Raw genomic sequence first — 25,200 nt, forward strand, 5'->3', positions numbered from 1 at the left:
CAGCCACAGAAGTCTCTAATAAGGCATGTTTTTCAGTCAGCAAAGGCCAGGAAAGACGGTAACTTTTAAAAGGCATGTAAATTAGTGAGTTTCAACCACAAAAGTCTTAAGGCATATGTTTCAAAGGCTAGAAAAGACGTTACTTTTAATATTCAATAAAAATACATGAGAAGTAGTGGGTTTAACCAAAACATTCCTAAACCATTTTATAAACTAACAAAGATTAGGAAAGATTTAAGTATCAATTTTAAAATGTAAGGAATTGTGAGTTTCAGCCACAAACGTCCTGATAAGCCATATTTTGTATCAACTATAAGTTAGAAAAGACATTCGATTTCAAAATGCATGGAAAGTTGTGCGTTCAAGAAAAAAATGCTAATGAGGCATGCTTTTTAATTACCGAATACCAGAAAAAATGTGGGTTTCAACATGTATTCAATAGAAAAATCCATTCTAGAACGAATTACTTCAAATAAGTATTGATAGTCTAAATAACTCAATAAATAACCTAAATCTACGTAAACACGATACTTCTAAAATGAATATTAACTAAAATAATACTACCAAGCGAATACTAACTAAGACAAAAAATGGAAGTTTTACTAAGTATAAATCTGTCCATTTCCACAATGTACCTTTACTGAGATGTTCAGTTTCTACAATATTGTTTCACTAAGCATAAGTGAAGTTGTTCACCTCAAGAACAGAGCAGCAGTTACCGCGGTGAAACCGTGTGTTGCGGCTGAGACACGAAGTTTGCGGTTTTCAAACACGAACTGCGGTCTAAAACTTGATCTGCAACTACATTATTACTTGTCTTGTATTCATTAAACATACTCGGTTAGCCTAAAGCTAAACATCTTGTACTCGAGCATATCTCACCTTCCCGAAATTTTATTTTTAAACAAACTATTTTTCATCAAATAGGTTTAATAGCTAATGTTAAAATATGACAACGTAGGAATACGCCACACCACGCGTCAGGTAACAGGCCAAAATTCAAATCTATAGAAAGCTACACGCGTTAATGTCACATATTGCAATGTCACGTGTAAGATGTGTAAAATGTTCACTAACGCTTAGTCAAATCGTCTAGAGTGACACGTACTCGATGTTATCTGTATAGAAAAGAACCTTCATACAAAGTTCTAAGTCTATAGGCTAGTGAATTCTCAAAATATCGTGTGATAAAGAGATATACAGACATAAATAAAATGGTTGGAGAGTATTGGCTGGTTAGGTAATGAAATTGCTACGTTAGTTGGATAATGAGAACATTGGATAACATGAAATAATGAGAAAATGCGAATAGATCATTCTAAATGCAGATGATCTGTGTTCTAATGGCAAGTTTTACGTTATTTCCAGCTTTCAACGTTTAGGATGATATAATCACAGATGATGTTCCATGTTAAAATAACCTATAGATCAAAATATTCCTGTTTAGTCCAAGAAATATGCTAAACAATATGTTTATTTTTCATAGGAATGTAAGTGAAATGCACAAGAAAGTGTTCAAATTCCAAACGAATTCAAGGCATTCTGAAATACAGCGTATGTTTTTATGTGAAAATTCAATGCTATACAAGAATTTCGTTGTCAATCTCTGCAAATATTTCACCCACTGGGCCAACAAGGAAACAAATGTAACTGGATTAAACTTCACGCAGTGTCCGTGTCATGGAAAGGATTAAGTTTTTTAATGAGCTTTCTAAAATATATAAACTCCTTATTATTTCTTCATATATCATACAATTTTTATCATACGAAACTATGATAACAGTTTTTTTTTTAATTTCTTTGTGTAACTTAATTTATATAATTTAACTCATTTGGGATTAATGTTTCTTGCACTTTTTGAGTAATACTATTATTTTATGGTACCGTGCGGACTTGATAGGATTATTGCCCTTTATAACAGTAAAGAGCACTGCTTTATCATGCAAAACTTTTATTACACTTCTTTTACATAGAACTGTCGAAAGTCATCGTAGATTAAATCAAAACGACTGATTTATCTAACAGTGCCTTCGTGAAGACGAGGTTATCACAATGTACTGGTACAATGTGTATTATAGGAAAATTTGTCTACTACAAAAAATGTACAATAATACATGTACTTGATACAAAATTACATTCATACGCAAAAATATAATTACTATGTTAATTAATTATGGACGTTAACAGAACAGAGTACTTACCTCAGATCAGAATACTTTCCAGTAAAAGCTGATAAATTGGGAAAGCTGACTACGCTATAGAGTATTTAAATAATAATAAAGAATTTAAATTTGATATTTACTTTTTCTGCAGTCTTAAATCAAAATAAAATAAATTATATTATCATATCACGTTTTAAAAGCCTATTAACTGAAAACTAATAAGAAAAAAGAATGCTAGAGGCGGAGTTTAGGCTACAAGCTCTCTCTACCACTCAACCTCATATCGTATCCAATACACATACATTAGTTTGGTACAGTTGTGGTAAATTATTAGCTTATACTTTAATTACGGATTTCCAGTAAAAGCTAGTAATTTGGGAGAGCTGACTGCACTATAGAGCACTGACTGTTAGGCACCACACACCAAGGTACGCAGCGACAAGATGTTGCTGTTCCATTTCCTGTTGTCTCCCGTTCATTCAATCTTCATCCCTGATGTTGGCAACTCGAAGACATTCCGTTTTATACATCACGTCTGTACATACATGTGTGTACAAACCACCCCAGGAAAGGATAACAGGATTTCGTTATATCGTTATCGTTATATCGTTATCGTTATATCGTTATCGTTATATCGTTATCGTTATATCGTTATCGTTATAGTTATATCGTTATCGTTATCGTTATATCGTTATCGTTATATCGTTATCGTTATATCGTTATCGTTATATCGTTATCGTTATATCCTACACAATATATAAAACCACGTTTTGAGAATTTAAATTTATTCCCTTCGTCAGTTGAGAAGACATTTACGAAGTGCCGCTATTTATTTTGTTGTTAGTGTCTCACTTTTGCCTGTGCTGGTGTGATGTGTGTTTGAGGTCTTGACTTTTCGTGACCTTGACTTGTGTTCTTGCAGTTACAACGTCTGGGTTAATTTTCACCTGCAACCAGTTTTCGGGTATTTTTAGTTTCTTATCTTTCTCTTTTTCATACCTTTTTTAGTGGCAGTCCATTTCCGAACGTTGTAACTTCTAAGTAAATGTATACATTCAAATTTTAATTTAAAAATTCGTTTGTAATTAAGGCGTTAGTTTAGATTAGGCGGAAACGATTAGCTCTAATTATCTTGTTTTAGATTTTCCTGTAGTAATATAATGGTTTATCGGATATTGTGTAAAATTACCGAATGACAGCAATGATTAAAACATGTACCTATAACTTAACGATGTATAATTTAGCTAAAGTGAAAAGAACTGATTCAATGTGAATGTTCAATAGAACTCTATTTCACCTTCCGTTTAGTGTTTCGTCTGAAATCTGATTCTGTAACAGGCTTAACTCCTGAAATCTGTAGTCAAAGTTGGTCTGAAAAGAACCAAAAAGTTTTTAATGAAGATTATACTTGATTTTGTTATCTAAGTGTATGATGTCGTAACGCTGTAGTGTTAGGTTAGAGCTTCTTCGTTGCCGACCATTTTTGTATCTTTAGGCGTTGCTCTGAGTGGAAGGTGGAATGGAGCTACTCGACATTCGCATAAGTAAGTAGACAGAACACTTAGTTATATTCTAGGATATCCTGACTACACCCTCTGTCTGCTAGAAGGAAGTACAACAATACTTACAATGGCCAAACTGATAAATATCACATAAAGTGAAATTTTATTTGTCATTAGGAGTAGACTACTGCTAATATCAGACACCAAAATATTGTTATAAAAATCGTTTTCTCTAGAAAGTTTTAATTTTTTGTTACAGAAAAGACATTTATTTAGTTGGGTTCACAGCCACCTAAAGCGTTGTTGTTCTGACATTGTTGAATATTCTCGGCAAAGTTTGTTGTTGTTGAAAGTCAACTGCTGCAGCTGAATCAATACCTCAATACTTAGTTCATACCCCTTATTGCCTACGTGTTTAGATGTCATTCACATCTAATTACATGCTGTTGTCACAGACCTCAGGTAATAAATTAGGAAGTTTATCGGTGAACACATTTCGTTATCACCGACCTCAGATGCACGCGCGATAACTCAAATTGCACTTCTCAGAATTCTCTAGAGAAACTTTTATAGATATTCTTATCCTCTGGCCGTTAGTTCTAAAACTAAAAGCGTCTATCTGAAACAGAAAAATCGGGTACAGTTTACTTTTTGAAATAATTTAAGTATAATACATTTGTTCACTATCTCTTAATTATAAAGTAAATGGTTGGCAATTTACATCTCAAATTATTGAATTGCCTCTAAATCAAGCAAAATATTTTGGAATTCGATTATTTTTAACAAGTTATTTGAAGATGTTTGACAACAATATTTCTTAATCAGGTTTTCAATTGTAATGAAACAATTATTTGTAATGATAAGGCTGGATTTTCTAGTTGAGTTTGCTTGGTTGGCTTAACCTCTTACGGCCCCAAGTTATTTATTTGTCAGGGAAAAAATCTTTTTACCAAAACTTTTTTGGTATTAATAAACCTTTTAAGATGACTACTATTTTTTTAAAATTTTTATTTGTATATTTAGGGGTTGTTTAAGGTTTGTTGCAAATTAGCAACATTGGGCATAATGTAAAATAAGCTCAAAATGGGTATGTAACAAAAATGAAACAGTGGGTTATAATAGAATAAATGTTTATTTACATGAAAAGTTTTCATTGTCAGGGTAAATATATTAACAGTTTTTAGAAACTTGCTAATAAAAACACTCTAGTAGAGTACACAAACTTAATAAAATAAGTTTAGGCATAAACCAGATATGGTTAAGCTCATGTGTGAAATGCGGTGAAGCAATTGCGAGCTTTTGTCAAGCAGAGATGAACACTGCACTTGATGCACTTCACCACAGTTATTCCTTTGCATTGTGGGTTTTTGCAACGTTGTCGGTCCTCTGTGATTTTGAGGCCAGTGTGATGTCTCATCTCTTCTAGTAGTGGGCTCTGGAATTTGTTTGGCTGGGCCAAGTTTCTTCTTTAGATTGTGTTGCATATCAATCTGATCTGCAGATGGTCTTCCTCTTTTCTTTTCTGTGTTCTTCCTTTGTTTTAGAAGACTCTCGGCCACACTTGATTTGAAATCCAATAAGTCCATTATGTCTTTTTTAGTTAATTTTTGCTCTTTGCAACCTCTTCGGTAAACAAGCCATGAGTTTACGAGTGTGAGATCCATGAAGTGGAATAAAAACTTTAGGTACCATTTCTTGGATTTTATTTTTATTCTGTGTAGTATGCAATCAAGCCATCAAGAGGTCTACACCTCCCATAAATTTGTTGTAAGTTACTACAGCTTTCGGGCATGGAACAAAAATTTCCTTTGATGATTTCCTATCATATCTATTAACTTCTGTCAATGGAAGCGCACTTTCAAAAGTCGAAACTAAGGTTTACTCCTCTGTTGTCAAACCATTTGATTGCTCTCACCTCAATGTCATCTTTTTCATGTTTCTTTTTCTTCAAATGATCCTCTTCCTTGTGCTTTCATTTCTTTTATCTTTGGGAAAGTTTAATCCCGGAAACCGACCAGTCCTTATGGGTAGATAATCCACCAATGCCTAGCTTAGAAAGTTCAAAAAACCAGTGGCAATGAAGAAAACCAGTTGTCAAAGAAAAGTAGGTAATCTTTCTCCCTTGGAATGTTGTTGGCCATTTTCAGAACTATATTTGAGCTCGCCCCAAGATCAGGAAAACCAGGAACTGGCTGAATTTTCCCCACAGTAAATTTCAAAGTTATATACAAGTCCTTTTGTATCACACAAAGCAAAGATTTTATAACCCATTTTTTAGGTTTTTTTTTGGATTGTATTGTCGAAGTTTTGAGTTTCCCCTTATAAGGAACAATCTGTTCATCAACACATAAGTGCTGTTCCTTGGAAATCATTTTAAATTTTTCCTTTAAATGATCAACCATGGGACGAATTTTGTAAAGTCTGTCACGCTCAGGATCATTTGGATTGTAGTTCGTGTTGTCATTCAAATTCAAGTTATTTTTTTATTTCAATCCAACGATTTCGACCCATTAACATCTGCTACTTTTGGGACTCTTGTCAAACTTGCCCAATACATCCTTGCCCTGGGAAGGCCACAAAAATTGACATTGCAAAACAAATACCAATATATTGTTCGAGTTCATTCCTGGTCAAGTTTCAATGGCTTGTTAGGATTTTTTTGAATTGCAAATAAATTTGGACTGATCTACAATTCTATCAAGAATTGAGTTGTCAAAAAATTCTTTAAAGTATTCTATAGGAGAGGCACGCACAGTACTTTCAGGAAGTGTGTCTTTCCAGATAACAGGCTCTCTTACACTTTCGGCAGCATCCCACATTTGTCCAAAAGTGGGGGGTGGAGGCTTATCTTTGTTGGTCTTCCTTGGTGCCTGCGTAGAAGTAGACGGTTCTTCCTCTTCTGCTTGACTTGAGGTTTCATTTCGAATTTCTGCTAAGTTGTCTTCTTCGGAGTTCATTGCTTCGTCTAAGGACAAACACAATTGAGTTAGATCATTATAATATTACATTTACATACACAAAGTAATAAGTATCACCAATAATGTCAATGAGCTGTGCTTACCATTATTGTATTTAGATTGCAATAAATCTTTCCAGTCGGTTTGTGTGGGCAAGGTCTGGGTCGTAATCTGGGTCGGCGTCACTGTCGTCTGCACTATCATCGTCACTCGAATCAGGTGGCAGCATACAGCATTCCTCTATTTCTTCACTCGTGAGATAACCGGAGGACGAGGATCCCTCCTTGATCGATTCATCTCTAATTACAAATATAGGTTTTTAGTTTTACAATAGCATAAATCTTCGAGACTCTTTTGTAATGAATTATGCTTATTTGGAAACAAATATGTACCTTGAAAACTAAGTTTATACCCAGCCATTATGGCCCAATGTTGCAAAAAATATACTAAACAGATTTTCAGGTTTTGGCCCACTGTTGCATTAAAGACACAATGCGGAATCGAGAGTTTTCTAGGTTATGGCCCAATGTTGCAATAAAGACTCAAACGGTTTTCGAGCTGTAAACTTTGAAAAATTTGTGAAAACAACTTATGTAATCAATTAATATACTTAAATAATGAAATTCTCAACACCTAGTATTTTTTTTGATTTAGCTAACTTACCTTTTTTTGGGAGTATGGCTTCTCTAAAGCTGTTGAATTGCAGAGCATGTAAAATCCAAGAATCACAACAACAAGATGGCTGCCTCTGGACTACCTGTAGTCAGTGTAGCCAATGTTTTGCCACAAAATTTACGACCAGTATGTTGCAAAAACGTAACAATGGGATTTAAAGCGATATTTAAAATCTAAAGTCCTAAAAAAAATTAAATGTGGTATGTTGCTAAATCGCAACATACCACATTTTAAGAGGTTAAAGTAATACATTTTACGTTCACTTATTCTTTTTTAATCGTTAACTTAATCCGTATAAGATTGAAATAAGAAGTTAGTTTGTTCGTCACATTTAATTATAAATAAAATATTCTCAATTTTGTCCCTTATTACATAAATTTGTAAGTTGTTCATATATGAGCAATCAATAGGTATAACATGATGAATACCTTTTAGGAAAAAAGATTACAAAGTGAATATTCTAAAAAATTTAAACCAATGTTTTAACAAATTCCTAAGTTTTTATTCAAGTTATTTGGCTTTTAAGCGTGTTTTTGTATAAGTATAGAATTAATGAAACATCTCATTCCCAATCATTCTACGCATGTTGTTTCTCTAATTAATTATGTCTGCATTGGGGTATACATGTATCTCGCCCAGCCTTCTGTAGTGACCAGCTCATATCCAGTTATACTTTTTCTTAGCTATATTAATTGGATGAGTTTTAGCGAAGCCTATCACTCGCGGGACTAAACAAATTTCATGTCTGTCTGTCTGTCTGTCAGCACGATATGTCTAAAATGAACTGACTTATAGAAATGTTTTTTGGAGCTTCATTTCTATATACTGAGTTTTATTGTGGTACATGTCACTCTATGGGATTTGGCGGAGCATTACTGAATTATTTTACATTGATTTTATGGCTTAAATGATGACAATGGGAAAATTCCCAGAAGACATAAATCTATAAACAAACTAGATACATCCATAACAGATTAAAATATGTAACATGGTAACACCTACAGCGCAACCATCCCTACATAGGCATAAATTAATATTGACTTGTTGTTTATACTTTTATTGTTTAAAAACTATTATTTTATATGTAACCCAATTCAATGAAAAAGTTAGAAAGGTGTAATATGTAGACCTTTAATTTTGTATTAAACTTAATTTCTGCAAGAATGAATTTAATGGTTTGTAATTTTCGTGTTAACTTCTTATTTCTATGATTGCCCTTTTCTCTATTTTTCTGAAGAACATGTTGACAATAAAATGAGCTACAGATTTTAAACTGTCCTTACATCCTCAGTAAAGCCAGTCATGGTACACGGTGTGGCGTAACTAGTATTGACAAAAAATGCATGGTTAATACATTTCCTTACCGTATATCTGAATAACGTATCAGGACGTAACCACAGAGAAGGATTTTATAGTCCAGGAGCCCACTGCCAATCTGCATTGTATAAACACTCAACCTAGATTTCCGTCAAATCGATAGAGGAAGGATTCTACGACCAGTCACACTAGTATCGAAAGAGTTAAATGATCAAAAAATTGTTACAAAGGTACATTACTAATTTAGTTTACATCACAATAAAATATTACCGCGAACTTACTTCAAAAGACACAATTTAGCTGTTTGTGTTAGGTAAGACTACTGAGGTACTTTTCTAAGTTAGGGTATTAAGACTAATACGCTGTTTGTGCCACAAAGGTCAATGATATTTTTCGCGCTAAAACTCTGAACTGTCTCTATTAGTAAACTGTTAACCCGTTTATGTTGAGTTGTGTTGGATAAAAAACGAATCTATTTTTATTAAGTAGGCTCCTGAGTAGTTTCTGTTAAGGAAAATAATGAGCTGATTGTATTAAACTACGAGTCTGTTTGTGACAAGTAAGTGGCTGACTACTCGTCTTGTGACAATAATTGATACTGTAATCTAACTAAGCGGTAATAACTGAGTCTTGTACACAGAACTAGCGTCTGGAGTCTGAAACTGTCACAGACTTGACAGCGTAAAGTCGATAACAGACTGACAGTTTGTGACAGCGTCAAATTCCAGACACTGCACCAAGAGGAAGGTGAACTGGAGCTGAACTCTACATTTACAAATGCTAATATATTTCTCGATGAATTCATAGTTGTTATGTAACATTAAATTAGCATATTTTTATATTGGATAGCGAAAGCAAAATTTTTCTATATCAAAGATTTTTGTATCTTCACTGGAAATATAAAATTACCTTTAAATATATGTTTAAGCTCCATCATTTTGTGCTAGAATGTTAAAAATAGTTTTACATTATGATGTGGTTGATAAGCATAAAAATAAAAACGGATGACATAAATATTATTTAACAGACTACTTGAATAATTGACTACGTAAAGCTCATATTGAACTGTAAACAGCGACAGCTGGGTAAACCTCATATTATTAATATCACAAAGTCTACAAAATAACATCGACTGTAGTCTCAACTGAGGTGAGAATGTTGGGTTATCATCGGTTGGTTATCGGTTATGATATCCAACATCAATATTTGCAAGCTTTATGTACCAAGCTATGTTGGTTCTGGTTCTGCCAATATACCGATGTTATTTTGGCGTAATTTAGTTTATAAATATTAGAGAAAGTATTTAACAATTTTCGTATTGTCGAAACATTTAATGATTGCTGCTATACATGTCATTTGGTTCTGTAACATTTTCCAAACTGCAGGTACCAAATATGGTGCTTTTACAGAGGTCGTATGTCCTTCTGTGGGAGACCCGCAAACTGTTCAGGAACTGAAAAATTTCAAAATAAAGTTGTTGACATGGTACATTTGTTGAAAAATGCATAATAGCAATGAATTTAAAAAAATGCTCAACACGAATAGTCAATCTCTTTGGAGACATCTTTTATTCCAATTCCTTTACTTAAAGTTCAGTATTTGGAGTAAAAGTATATTTTAAAATTTATAAAAGAACAATTATGAATGCACAGCGCTTAATGTATTTCAAGAAAATGTTTTATGAGAAACCGTTTAATTCATTCAAGTAAGGAGTTAATGACACTTACGGATATAAAATTAAACATATAACGTTGATATGTCCTTTAACAGTTAAAACATTCTATATAAAAATTAACATATAGGTAAAATATAAATAGTAAAAAGACATTATCATTTGTTTTATCCTGTAGGTTTTAATTCGATTTGCTTATAATTCAAATATTTTCTTGACATATTTTGAAAAGTGACAAATTTGAATCTCCTCAACAGCCTTAAATAAACACATAGCGTTTGGTTCTTCGCCCTCACCCACGAACTGTTGTGTAATTGCAGAATCACTTGTATTAGATCAGCAATACAGATGAAAGGGTTGATATTTCATGTATTCACTTTTCCGCTTTGATTTATTAACTAATTACGTCATGTTTAATACTAATCAGTGATGATATAACCAGACCTCATATAGAATATATTATTGAACTTAGATGTATGACCTTATTACTACTAGTATTGGTGTATATTTGATGTATAAATTCTTGGAGATATATAGAATATATTAAACTTTACGTGACAATTTCAGGGTGGATTCTTGACATAAAATTTGATATTTATTTCTATATAAGTAAATTTCTAACCCGTATCGATGCAACAGTTTAGACCTGCACTAAATTGAGAAATTAACAGATCTGTATACAATTATTGAATCTAGTTTTTCTGCAGTAACACACACTTAAATACGAAATACAAAATAAAGAGATATTCTTAGTATTCGATGTATAAGAGTAGCTCCATTATAACACTTCTAAGATTTGTAAATATTCAGTTTAGCTGGAGTTCACCTTCGTATAACTCACTCAACAGTGTACCTGATCAGACAATGAGAGTTAATAACTCTTTACCTAGATTACACTTTATTTTGTAGTCTGGGTGTCTCAGATTTTGAAATGATATAAATAGTTCATTTTGAGTTTCTTCGTCGCGAACTTATTTTGATCTCTTCAGACGAGCATGACTCCAAATTCCAGGAGTGAATTGTGTGACACAGGAAGGTGAACTGGAGCTAAACCCAACATCCACATTGATTCAACCCTTCTAACTTACGTTATATATACTGCTAATATTGTCTTTAAAACTGAAAATTGTAACTATAACCAAGCCTTTTAGATCGTATATTAAAAAGCTGGAGATAATCACAGTAGATGGAAATCGTATTCTTTTAGCTCTTTGCAGAGAAGTACAGGTGGTTTTACTCATAATATAGTAAAAAGAATGATGTAGGAAATTACGCATAGCGTTTAATAAAACGTTATAATTTATAACTGATTTTCTCATAACGTCTTTTCTGTGTTTTTAAGATGATCTACTATATATTTTAAATATTCTGACCTTTAGTATTTACATAAAGGGAGTGATGTCTCCTTGCAAGACGTCTCTGACGTCTTTATGATTCGTATCTCTAGCTCCTCAAACAGAATTGCAGTAAAAAGCACTTCATCGTCTATGCTGAGCCACGCCCTTAACTTTACATAACACACCAAGTCAGGAAAGAAAGCTTTCAATATTGTACATCAGTTTGATAAAACGCTGAATAACAAGAATCTTGCACAGACAGACGAGTTGTAGAATATTGCCTGTCACTTGTCAGTCATTCGTTTATACGACAGAGGTACTGAGCGTAATCTCCATATTACATGGGTAAATAAAAAAGGGGGAGGGCTTAGGGAGCTGAAGGCTCCTACTCCCTTGGTTTTCAAAAGATAGAAAATTGTACACAGTAGATTTGATTTTAACTGGAACAAATTTATAAGGTCTTAAAGTTCAGTAATTTCCAGAAGGAAGATTGTTGTGTCACTATTTTGTGGAGGCAACTTTATACTTCCTTTACCATCCAGTATGTTAGCTTCCCCACCCAAATACACTTTATACAGTATATACATGGCAATGAATTGTAATCTTGGCACTGATGTCTTTTAGTGTTCTTGGAATTACAGTCCTCATTCATATTCTGCAATATTTCTACAATGCAGGTTTTAAAAATAATTTAAAACCATGACCAATTTAAATTCATTTAGTCATCATCACTAACGCGGAAGCGTATAATTGAAAAGATTTATCAAAAATATTGACCTATTCAGCAATTTCGATTATCCAAAAACTGTTCCTGGATTATGACAGCATTGTTGGTCTCCCTTCAATCTGGCCTTCGCGAACAGACTTGAGACTACTCGGAAGAAATTCCATATTCCCTTTATTTATGTATCCATCGCGTTCAGAATAATTTGTTGAAATGTCGTAGAAGATGACAACTGGTCTCCTTCAACACAATTTAAAGGTCAGGCGCAGCATAACGGTGTGGCCTCCAAAAATTTGTTATTGCATGATTTGATTGGGTGCTGCGCAATCACAGTACTCTGAAATTCGCTATCAAAAATCTCGTTTGAAAATATTTAGACTTTTAATCCTAGTCATATCTTTACCATTGCCATCTTTGCCACATAAAGAGCTGTAAAATATGGATTGTATTATTAGGTCTGGCCTTTAATACAGTTGAGTGTCCAATATTCTGCAGACTTACTTGTACGTAGTTACGACTGTAACTAAACACTGTCTGTATTAGAGCTTTGCCCATTTCAGACCATTTGTGACTAATGGTAATAATTATCTTTATTCTTGCAAGATGTTTATGTCATGAAAACAGCTGCTGCAGTAGGATCTACATGTTCCACCTCGATTCCCACACCATTCGTGGAGAATTTTCAGCTGATTTCCGCCCTACGTTGGAATTTGTATCCAGCACTCGCAGCCTAACAACCCTTAATCTGGCATGATTATTATCTGGTTAGGAGTTTTATTTTATTTTTATTAACTATTTCTCAGTTCAGTATACATGTGTTACCCGAGGGTCAGTTTAAATTGTGCAACAAAATAAGGATACAACTAATCCTTTAATCTGAGTTATTCTATAATTATTCTATCTATAATCGTCACTATTATTGCTTTTCTTCCAATAACATTATAAAATAGAAATGTGTTCTTCTTGTTGTTTTGTGATTTTTGGCTGTTGTGTAAATTTCACCATGTAAATATGTAAACAATTACCTTCACAGCTGGAAAACGTTGTGTATTGTTTAGAGCCAAAGAACATCCATAAATTCTTTTAAGGAAAACAGTTGTATTGTAATAATAAATATGGAATTTTTAATATACATACATTAAATATATAATATAATATACCAATATAAATATATTTCAGTCAAATGCAATTCTTTCCTTTGTCAGTTTAAATTCACTGTAAGAGTGTTGAAATTTAAAATAATAAAATACAGGAGTGGAGTTTGGAGGATGATAGATTTTGGACCCTTGCAGTAAGCGAATACAGAAATAGAACTAAATTCAACTTTCACATTGAGTCAATCCTTCCAATCTAGCTGTTTTATGTGCAACAGCATGCATTGTATTAATAGAACATACAATTAAGGCAACCAATTAAGTATCATGTCTTCATTAGAAAAAGAAAAGAGCAAGAATTTGTTTTCATTAGGTAGACTAAAGAGTGCTATGTAGATTTGTTCCATAAATGTATAATAACTATCAAGAAGCTATCATGATTAGAAGTAACCATGGTGAACCTAATGCCGACTTGAGGGGTTATAACCTAAAGAGCTACATTAGTGTCTTCTTTGTAATCTTAATTCTGCCTTTGTTCAATCAGAATGTATCCCTCTTTGGAAATGGCTTACATTAAGGAATTCTCCGTCGGATAGTCCTTCATTTCTTATCCTTTACCTCAAATTTATTTGGAATGGTAAACAGAATATTAAAAATCTAACAAATAAATAATTATTAAAAATACTCCAATTATAATTGAGTTCAAAGAGTTTTTGTATTTTTAATCTTACTCTTAAGATTACTGTGTGAGACAGGTTAGTGTTGATAAATATGTTTCAGCCCAATCTCAGGAGATCTGGGTGGAGCGTGATATCTTCTAAAGTAGGGATACTCCAAAACAGTCTCTTTATAACTTGTTAATAATAAGTAAACCTAAATAGGAAACGCTTGATTCAAAATATTACAAACTGAGTCACCCCCCCCCCCCCCCACCCCCCCCCCCCCCCACCCCCCCCCCCCCCCACCCCCCCCCCCCCCCACCCCCCCCCCCCCCCACCCCCCCCCCCCCCCACATTCTTCAAGATTGTTTTAATGGTGTTGGCAAACTATTGTACACACGAATACCCATATATAAAGGACTTTTCTCTAAATAAGGTAGTTTTATGAATTGGAAACAACAAAAGATCCTTATGTCTGGTGTTATAGGTATGCTGGTTTGTGTATGAACTATAAATATTTGGATGTTTGTGGACCAGATTTAAAATGTCCAATATGTATAAACATGGCAGTGTAAGTATTTTTGCTTTTTTAAATATAGGACGGCAGCTTTCTCTGAAGTTTGCTCCCATCATTGCTCTTACCACTGCTTTTTTGTGCCATGAAAACTTTTTTAAAATCAGGAGATGAATCCCCATATTACTATACCATACTTAAGAATTGACTGAATATATGCAAAGTATACAATTTTACATGTGTTTTATAGATACGGATTCTACTAAAATCTTCATTGCAAATCGGAACGAACTCAATTTGTTTACAAGGTGGTTTACATGGCATTTCCAATTTAAGTTTTTGTCAATTTTGATACCCTAAAAATTTGTGAGAGTCCACTAGATTTAATCCAGAATTTTCTAAGAAGCTATTACCATTGTTACTAGGTCTGAAAATTTATTATATTGGTTTTAGTTTGATTTAACAGAAGTCCAGTAGAATTAAACCAATTTTCTAACAACTGAAGAGTTCTTGTTATAGATTCCTCCATATTGAAAAAGTTTTTTTCTGTAATAAGAACATTTGTATCATCTGCAAATAAAATAAATTGTTTGTTTGGTATGTCGATTGGTAAATTATTAATATATATAAGAAAAAGGGTAGGCCCTAAAATAGAGCCTTGAGGGACACCATACAGAATATTTTCCCAATCTGATGTGACTCTATGCGAATTCTCATTGATAATGGTTTCTTTGTTTCCTGTTATTTAGATATGATTGCAGATAATCCAAAGCTAGACCCCCTAATTCCAATTTGATATAATTTTGAGAGGAGCAATTTATGATTTACGCAATCAAAGGCTTTTGATAAGTCACAAAATATACCTGCGGTATACTTTGACTGATCCAAGGAAGTTGAAACACTATTTACAAACGAAACCATAGCTAACTCTGTATTTCTGTTTCTTTCTGAAACCATACTGCTCATCACATATTAATTTGTTTCTTTCTAAAAATTTTGTTAATCTAGAATGTACTGCCTTTTCAAAGACTTTTGAAATGTTGCTCAATAAAGAGATAGGTCGATAGTTTGAGATTGTCCTTAGGGGAGTCTTTCTTTTTATATACAGGTATGATTTCAGACAACTTTAGTTTATCTGGGAAATGTCCTAAGAGGAATGACTGGTTTATTATCCTGGTCAATATTGGGCTTATTATTTTGGACGAAAGTTTCAGTAAAGATATGGGTATGCCATCCCACCCAGCCACATGCCTTACTATTGTTTAAATCAAGAATTATCTTTTTCTACCTCAGTAACTGATACAAAATGAAGAAAATCTAACTCTGGTAGTTTGGTTTACTGATCTAGCATCAATGTTATGTGTTTGTACTGTTTTTTGGTATATGTAGCGTATCAACAACGTTAGCAAAAATGGGCATTAAACTGTTTCAGCAAGTGCACGGGGGTTTCTTATCTCATCGCCATTAATGCTTAAAATGATTTTGTCATCCCTGCTACATTGTACTCCTAGCTCTTTTTTCACAATGGCCCAAGTGGCTTTTGACTTATTTTTTGCATTGATTATAAACTTTTCATTTGCTATAATTTTTGCTTTGTTTACTACTTTTTTAAAACATTTTTTGTAGTTCTTAACATAGTTTTTGGAATTTTGGATCTTTGTTTGTTTTGGCTATGACATGTAACTCTCTTTTTTCTCTTAGCAGACGTTTTTATACCTTCCGTAATCCATTTTATTTTTTTCATATTATTTACTTTAAGTCTTTAAAGGAAAAGCCTCATTCATACAAGATATAAATTTATGGAGAAAACACTTATAATTTGCTTCTACACAATCCAGGAAATGGAATTCATTCATTTCACGGTCTAAGTTTATTAAGAAACAAAATGAATTGTCTCCATTATATATTCTGATATTTTTTGTTGGTTTTTTATAATTTTGAGAATTGTTTGAGTATGGTAAGGAAACGATAAGTACATTATGGTCTGAGAGGCCAGGATCTGTGTTGAGAACACTGCTACTGCCCCATTTTAAACTGGTTAATATGTTATCTATACAACTCATTGTTGTATCAGTTATTCGAGTTGGTTCTCTATTATTTATCTTATATCCAAAATTGTTTTGCTAAATCCTGAAATGATTCTGAAAATTTATCACTTTGTAACAAATTAATATTAAAGTCTGAAGCAATAGCTACAAATTTTGTTTTTGAGTCCTTTTCAAGTATTTGCATTAAAAGTTTTAATTTATGTATAAAGAGGTTAGTCATTGAGTAGCCTGGTGTTCTGTATATTGCCACAATTAAACAATTCAGAGATTTGATTTCTGTAAATGATCCTTCAAAGATGAACTCTTCATTTAGGATTGAGAGATCCGGTCTAGGAGTACCCTGTAAATGGTTTTTTAATTAGAATGCAAGACCCTCCCCTAGATCTATTTCTAAAAAATCCGTCAGTTAATTTAAAACCATTTAATTTATTTAAAAAAGTTTGATTAGAATTTTTTATGTTGTGTTCATTAAGGCAAATTATTTGTACATCATATTTACAGTTTGTTATTAACAACTCTAGTTCATCAATTTTGCTCTTAACACCTTGGGATGTTGTAATGTAGCATAGCGGGACATTTATTATCCTTTATTTTTATACTACTGTTTAATCTTTTTTTCCAGATATTAGATTTCCTTCATTGATGTTTTTTCTACATTTTCTAAAAAACTCTTATCACTATCTAGATTAGGACTACAGATTATAGCGAGGATCTTGTACAAATAATATATTTTAAACTTCCAGCTGAGAAAGCAATTCTGCCAGACATAATATTCCGCAGAGCTCGTCATGTCATCTCGGAGATAGACCGGACTCGGGCTGCAGCTCAGGCTCTTCCCGCAGGAGACCTTGTCAAGTTCGGTGAACTCATGTACCAGAGTCACGATTCTCTCAGGTACCGCACAGTCTGGGCTTATATTCTGTTTTATAACGGTATGTTGTTGTGTCATAACTTCTACATCAAAAGGTGAAAACTACTGGAGACGGAATTGCAACAAAGATCATCAAGTTAGTCTTGAAATAAAATACATGTTCCCAGAAATGTTTAAATAAATCAAAATCTGCCGTATTTTTACCAAATACAAAATGAAAATGCTATGTATCAGTATTTTACAGTAATTGGACAATTATATCAAAATAAACCCTTAAAAAACCCCAAATACAAAAAAAACTGACACAATTGTCTGCAAACAGATGGCCTTGTTTGTGTTTTTCATTTTCTGCTTTGTATCCTTGGTGGAAATAGGTATGTTTTAATGGAAAAGACATTTTTTTAGATACTTCCACATTAAATTTATTTCAAAAAGCGCTTTCGCCGGTTAAGGCATCATCAGTTTGACATTGTTTACAGAAAAAAACATATGTGTAAAATTTTTAATAAAATTTAATGTGGAAGTATCTAAAAAATGTCTTTTCCTTGTTCTTGTTTGTTAATTTTGTTATGTAGAAACAGAAAATTGTGAGAAACCATATTATTTTGCTTCTTGAGTACCAAAAGAATGATCGTAAATAGATCATTGACATAAGGACAACTTCTTATTTGAAAGATTTACAAACTCAGAAAAAAATGTTTAAAGTATTTTGTAATAACTGTTTTAACATAAAAATTAAAAATATATAATTAAATTTATCGCAAACAAGTAAGTAGTCATCTTTATTGTAAAATATACACTCATAAATGAACCGATGCATCGTAAATATAACTAAGAAATGGCCCAAGAATTAAATTAAATTAAGGATGATAAATAAATCGCAGTTGTATTTTATCTCTTCACCAGAAGACATTGAAGCTTATCACTTATCTTAGACTGTTGAGCATGGATTAGAACTACAGCAATATAACTTGTCGCAATGTAACTTAATATTTTGTTCTTCAGAAATATAAATAGTTTAAAAATATAAATCGTACTTTTTTAGCTCTTGGTCAGACAGAACTATAACTTTAAATATTACTAAATGTTAATAAAAACACTACTTTTTCCAAATTGTTTATTTTTTGGATGAGGCCTTTCGAAACCAAAAAATAAACAATTTGGAAAAAGTAGTAGTGTTTTTATTAACATTTAGTAATATTTAAAGAATTTTCCAATTGCTCCAAGAGTCTACAAAGAACTATAACTGTTATAAATCTTAACTTTTCTATATTATAGGCATAGATTTGAAATGTTAGTAACAATTTGTAAGATTATTATTGAACTGCCATTAGTCCAATTACAAATCTGAAGTTTTTTCTAACTGTGTGTGTCTTTACTGGCTGAGCATTAGTGTAGTCTATCACTTGATGGGCTGGAAAAATTTCATTTCTGTCTGTCCGCTCGATATCTCAAGAATGATCTAAGCTATAGATGTAAAAGTTTGTATGAAGTTTAATTTCTAGATGAGTAACGTCATTATTGCTAAATTAGCAGCCCATCTGAGAAACTGGTGATGGCTGTTGCAGGAACGATTACGAGGTGTCCTGCAAGGAACTGGACGAACTGGTGGAGTACGCGAGGGAGGTGGAGGGGGTGCTGGGGTCCCGCATGACGGGGGGTGGCTTCGGTGGCTGCACTGTCACACTGGTAAGTCACTTGCAGGAGGGACAAATTACAATCACCATTGGGAATTATATTTATTTATTTCAATGAACGGCAATACACATTTTTACAGTATTTCATTTCTTGATGACCGAAACAATATGAAGGACATATACAGGGCGTCCCACGAGTAACCCGACTTTTTTGTTTTCTTTCAATGTTCTCCAGACTGTCCTACAAGATATGTTTAATCTATTTCAAAGTCGGTGAGTGCTAAGTTGAGGACTGCATTGTATCATGTCAATGATATTATCTTGTTCGTGTACAGGCTGTGTTACAGGACAGTCCTCTTGAAGAATTAACATTTGAAAAAAATTAATTTGTTCGCAAGTTATTGAAAAACCGATGCAAATTTTACGTGAGTAGGTGTTCTTCTGTTTGGAAATTGTCTTTCATATTCACGTTTAGCTGCATGACTATTTCTATTGGCAAAACCATAGACGAAAACAATATCTGCGTACTCTTGATTTAAAAATGTATCATCTTGTCGTTAAAAAAGGTGAATAAAGTACAAATAATACATATACACTGCACAAACCAAACATGATACACAAGTTTACTGCAACAGCTGAATTGTTGGACAGCTGTGCAATAATTACTTGTATTCAGGTATTGTCGCAGCAGTGTTTCCAACTCTTGATTTTCAACAAACTAAAAGCATTTTAATTGACGCTGTATTTTAAAATTCTTGTTTCTTTACCTACAATGTTTTATACTGTAAATGTTCTGTAATTATTTACTTGACTGAAGAAAAAACATCTTTAATTGTTTTGTTTTTATGAAGAACGTTCATTTAATAAAACAGATATTGCATTTTCTGTCTTATTTTTCGTATATTTTGATTTAATTAAGCATTAATTTTTTTTATACTTTTTAATTGTTTATTATTAGCCTATTTTACATTATTCTCTTCAGAATTAAATAATCTAAAAGTTTTGGTTAAACAGTTTGCGTGTTTATTACCCATTTAATGAAGTATCAAATCGAAACAAAGCATGTTTTTCGAGAACGAATTTTGCACATTTTGTCTGATATCTCAGAAACGGGTGATCTAATGGATCTGGGACGCATTTTATTCCATGTTTCAGTTCATTTTACATAAAATCCAATAAATTTAACAACACTATCTTTACGTTATAAAAACATCAGTTTCACTTTATTTCCATCCTTTTCTAGAAAATTCGGGCGAAATCTTTGCTAGCCGTAAGCTTACTAACAAGCGTTTCCAAACATTTTTAAATGAACTTTTTTCATTATTTTGATGAGACGAAACCGCGTGAGAAATTTGTCCGGTTGCTCTTGGAACACCCTTTATAAATATTAATAACAACAAAACTTATAACCTGTAGATTAAAAAACACAATTTTGTTAATTTGTACACAAATGGTAAAATAAGAACATACGATCAAGTAACTTCCATAGAAAAGTAATAAATCAAATAGTGTAACTTATATAAATATAAGCAAACAAAATTAACTTGTGAAATTGATATAGTTTCCCTGTACATTAACAATCATACATTAATTGGGTCAACACCAATACCATCTGAAACAGCTATAAACAATAACAAATCCACAATAACCCAACAAAAGTAACAGGCTGTGTAAGTTAATAACAACAAAAGTAACATAAAAAATTCTAGATTGACAGTTATAATAGCTAATATAACAGCAAATTAACCAAGCTCATAAAGTACAAATGGAAGTGGTTTCATTTTTCTTAAAATGATGATGAGGGCATCCAAAAAAAAATCCAGATCTGCACAGACTGCACTTCCAGTCCTCATCAATCTTGGTATCATGCTTTGGTAAAAGATTAATGATGGATATCAAACAGCTGAATATATCTCACCAACCAAGGAACATGGAAGTGTCAATAATTTGAAGTATCTCGGAGCAGTCAATAGGTTTGGTCAGAACTTTGTACAAGAACGTTAAATGTCCAGATCTTTTACCTAGATAACTCTTCTTAGTGCAATATTTTGAAGCAGGTAGTTCAGTTGATGAGTTTGTCTGAATTTTGATAATTTTATCGCCAGACATAATTTTTATGATGACATATTAACACATAGTTTATTCATACAGTCAAAAGAAAAATATAATACAGTGGAAGCCAGTGTCAAAAGATGGTGACGTGATTTGACTTTAGCACACTCTTGCGTTGTATCCTCGCTAGCTCACCGGAACTTTTATTATTAAAACACTACTATGAAACCTAACTTAATGAAAAAAATGTGAATGTATCATGTGGCAAGGTATTGCAAGATTTAATCTGACTAAATTTTAGATTAAATTGCATTTCTACAGAGTCAAGAATGAATTCTAGAATTTTGTATTCCAACCTTGGAATTTGGTTGAGCTTCGTTGAAGCCTATCAGTCAATGTGCTGACACAATTTCTCTTTCATCTACCGGGAGATGTAAATATTTCTTTTCTGTGTTATGCTGTCCGTTCACAGGATACAAATTTGAATGTATTATGTGACAAGGTTTTTAAAAAATGTCATCCGTAAATGTTTAATAATTCCATAAAACTTCATTTTTACATAGACAAGAATGTGTCCTATGATCTAGAGCAAGTCAAACTATGGAATTTGGCCTTACATAATTTTTGTGTCAGTTACTTTTCTGTATGGTTGCCTGTCTGTCTACCTGCCCACGACAGACATCTCGAGAATTAAATGAGTTATAGATTAGAAATTTTGCACGCAACATCAGCGAAGCCTGTTACGCTACACATGGTTTGGCGTACTCCTACCTTGTATATAGATATGAAAAATCAATACTCAAACTTATGGTAACATATGTCTATCTTATTCAGTTCTACTATAAGATAGTTCTACTGCCTACTTTGGCCTGATACATCCATATTTGTCTTACGGTTTAAGATTGTGGGGCAGCTGTTCTAAATACAAATTCGAAAGAGTATTTAGAACTCAAAAGAAAGCTATCAGAATTATTTACAAATTGAATTTCAGAGAGTCGTGCAAAGATGACTTCAGAGAGCTTGGATTGTTAACTTTACCCTGTCTCTATATTCTTGACGTCGTTCTATACTGTCTACTCAAATGCGAGTTGATCCAATAATGCAGTGACGTCCACCAATACGAGACAAGAGGCAGGGACAACTTTCGGATTGTACAACATAGAACGAGTGCATTTGAACACTTGCCGTCCCAAGTTGGTGTGAAACTGATAAACAAGCTGCCTGAGGGAATAAAACATCTCATTGATTCTAAACTATTCAAATCTCGATTAAAACACCACCTGTTGTCAAAGGCGTTTTACTCCGTTAAAGAGGTTCATGTTGAGTTGCTGGGATGAAAATTATTGAAAACTATTGAAAACAAGAATAAAATTAAACCCCCAGTTCTGTTATACAATTAAATAGCAATAACTGCAATGGAACTGTATATTATTATGAATGTACTTGACACATGCATGCAATGTAATAATTGTTGACGCAATAAAGATTATTATTATTATTATTATTACTATATGTATTTGATTTACTGCATCAATGTATTGACTCTAACAGCAAAACCACCCACCACTAGCCTTTAGCGTTTTGTTTTATGTGTTTCTTGTTTTGTATGTTTTGGAACATTCTAAATCATAATTCATACTCTTGCAAGCTTTAACATTGAGAGGATAATTCATTGTCTGGATTATAGGTACGTAGCAGTGCTGTGGAGAAACTGAAAGCAAACATAACCTCAAAATACAGCAATACTCCAACTTTCTACCTGGCTACTCCATCTGAGGGTGCCCAACTACTAGAGCTCTGACTGTAGCTCTCTTTTTTTTTTTTTTTTTTTTTTACGTAGGGGAATGCATTTGCGCACGGAGTGTGGGACTCCCTTGCGGACTACCCACTAAACCCCCCAGTATATCTTACAACAGTGATACATGCTACCTAAGCTGTGATCCACCTGGGCATTAGTTAGTAATAAAATATTTAAATTAAAAAAAAAACATGTTACACTATTGTGCTCTGTTAGAATTTATATTGTTAAATTATTTTTACTGATATAATCAAGACTAAATATTGATTAAAATGTGTTTTATTATCCTCAAATGTTACACTGAGGTGAACAGTTTTTAAATTGGTTTCTGGAGTATGGGTGAAGTCTTCTTCCACTTTTTTTTCTTTATTTCCCTGCTGTGGATTGGTCTGAAGTCTTTGTATGTTCTCAATGCTCTAATACATTGTGTAATTATGTTTTCTCGCCTTTTTCACAATTCTGTATATGTGTCAAAACTGTAATTTGTAAATGTTTGTGTTTTTATCACATTCAATATTATGTAAACACTGCAATTACTATTTTTCCTAGAGTTGATCTCAAGCAACTTTTAAGGGTGGACTCAGGGTGGCCACCCGACCAGGTAAACCGGGAATTTTACGGACTGGGGAAAACCCAGGAATCTTCCTGTAGAACCGAGTGAATCTCAAAATAATTTTCTTCCGTTTCTAAGAACTTATGAAATCAAGAAATAATTTGACACCTCCTTGAATCAGGGCCTGATTAAGTTCAAAACGTTTTTATATCAAGGTCACGTCCAAACCTCGACTGAACTAGCTGCGTTTACACCGGCAACAACTAGAGCAAGTTTTGTGTACGACAGTTAATATCGCCACTCTAAACGGGCGCTAATGTTGGACAGTTTGCAAGAACCTGAGAGCAATGTCGGGCCATTAAAATTTCAATTATATACGCTGCCGTGTGTGTGAACAGACATTACACACCTGCAGCAGGTACTTGCGACGGTTCTTACGATCTCAAACTATTCTCACTTGTATCTACGATATTTTAAAACATGTAATCTTATAAATAAAAATGAATGGCGAAATGTATTGGTAAGCGCAAATCTCGATAACGGCTGGGCAAATTCGGTTAATTTCTTTTTGTAAATTGTCCATTGAAATCCATGGAAGGTTTTTACGAAGCAAAATATAAGAAAAGTTACCTGGAATATTTTAGAATTTAATAAAATTGTAGTTTTTACTTTTCATAATCCAAATTAAACTGGCACTAAACAGCTGTTCAATACCTTCATATTTTTAGCGTCGATAAATTGGGTGAAACATCCTGTTTACCATTTAAAGTTTGAGTCAAATATTACGTGAAGAGTGCTTGATCAGAGGGGGGCTCAGCTCTATTTAACTCTACGAATCGAATCTCAACGACCATATTTTTTTCAGCAAAGAAGCCTTCTATTGTGACAAGTAGTGCGCCGTACTCCTGCCTTGAAATAACAATAAGTTGTTCCGTTACATACTACTACAGAAATATATATCTAAATCAGGGTACCAACTAATAAATTAGGCCTATTTTAATCAAAACTTGGCATACTGAACACTATCATAATAATTGGCTCCAGGATTTTGAAGATCATACAGTAAAGTATGTATATACAGATTAACAATATTAATTACTAATGAACAAAACTTGTGTTTGGCATTATTATGAACATTGGCTGTTCGAATATACAATACATAATTAAAATATATATTATTAATTTCAATAAAACATTTGAATCGCAAAAAGAAACTTGCTTCCGCCGGGACACGAACCCTGATCTCTCACTCGGCCCTTTGCCGGGTGAATGTGCAACCCGTTTTACACCACAAAGCCCTCACACTATTTACGAGGCCGTAGGCCTATTTAATGACAGTAACTAAAACTAAGGATTTTGGGTCCGGAAGTGACCCATACACCCTGTCAAATGACTAATTATTTACATTAAATTAAAATTGTGTAGTAAATGACACAAGCCGAATTTAATTTACAATAAACATTTGAAATCTCAAAAAAAGTATATTGGGAAATAAAAAAAAACCTTATTAAAGTTCAATTATTACAAGATCTTTGTGAATGATGACTTATGAGTTGAGTTTTGTGACATAATGATGAGTAAACTAGACAGCCAGAACCGGAACTAACTAAACAGAATATTTGTTTAGT

The 25,200-nt window shown here is 33.1% G+C and overlaps 1 protein-coding gene across 1 annotated transcript; it reads left to right on the plus strand.

The window, feature by feature from the left end:
* The first annotated feature begins 7,359 nt into the window (after positions 1-7,359).
* LOC124355528 (galactokinase-like) lies at positions 7,360-23,034 on the plus strand. Its single transcript, XM_046806691.1, has 4 exons — positions 7,360-7,383; positions 17,347-17,555; positions 19,101-19,221; positions 22,909-23,034. The coding sequence occupies exons 1-4, from the start codon at positions 7,360-7,362 to the stop codon at positions 23,020-23,022; spliced, it is 468 nt and encodes a 155-aa protein (XP_046662647.1). The 3' UTR covers positions 23,023-23,034.
* Positions 23,035-25,200: the final 2,166 nt, after the last annotated feature.

This window comes from Homalodisca vitripennis, chromosome 2 (assembly GCF_021130785.1).
Source record: "Homalodisca vitripennis isolate AUS2020 chromosome 2, UT_GWSS_2.1, whole genome shotgun sequence".
Lineage (NCBI taxonomy): Eukaryota > Metazoa > Arthropoda > Insecta > Hemiptera > Cicadellidae > Homalodisca > Homalodisca vitripennis.

Excerpts from the sequence above, each read along its gene's own strand:
- LOC124355528 (XM_046806691.1), top strand. The coding sequence starts at position 7,360 with ATGGCTGCCTCTGGACTACCTGTA. Across the intron at positions 17,556-19,100 it reads CAGAGTCACGATTCTCTCAG|GAACGATTACGAGGTGTCCT; the intron begins GTACCGCACAGT and ends TGGCTGTTGCAG. Across the intron at positions 19,222-22,908 it reads GTGGCTGCACTGTCACACTG|GTACGTAGCAGTGCTGTGGA; the intron begins GTAAGTCACTTG and ends TCTGGATTATAG.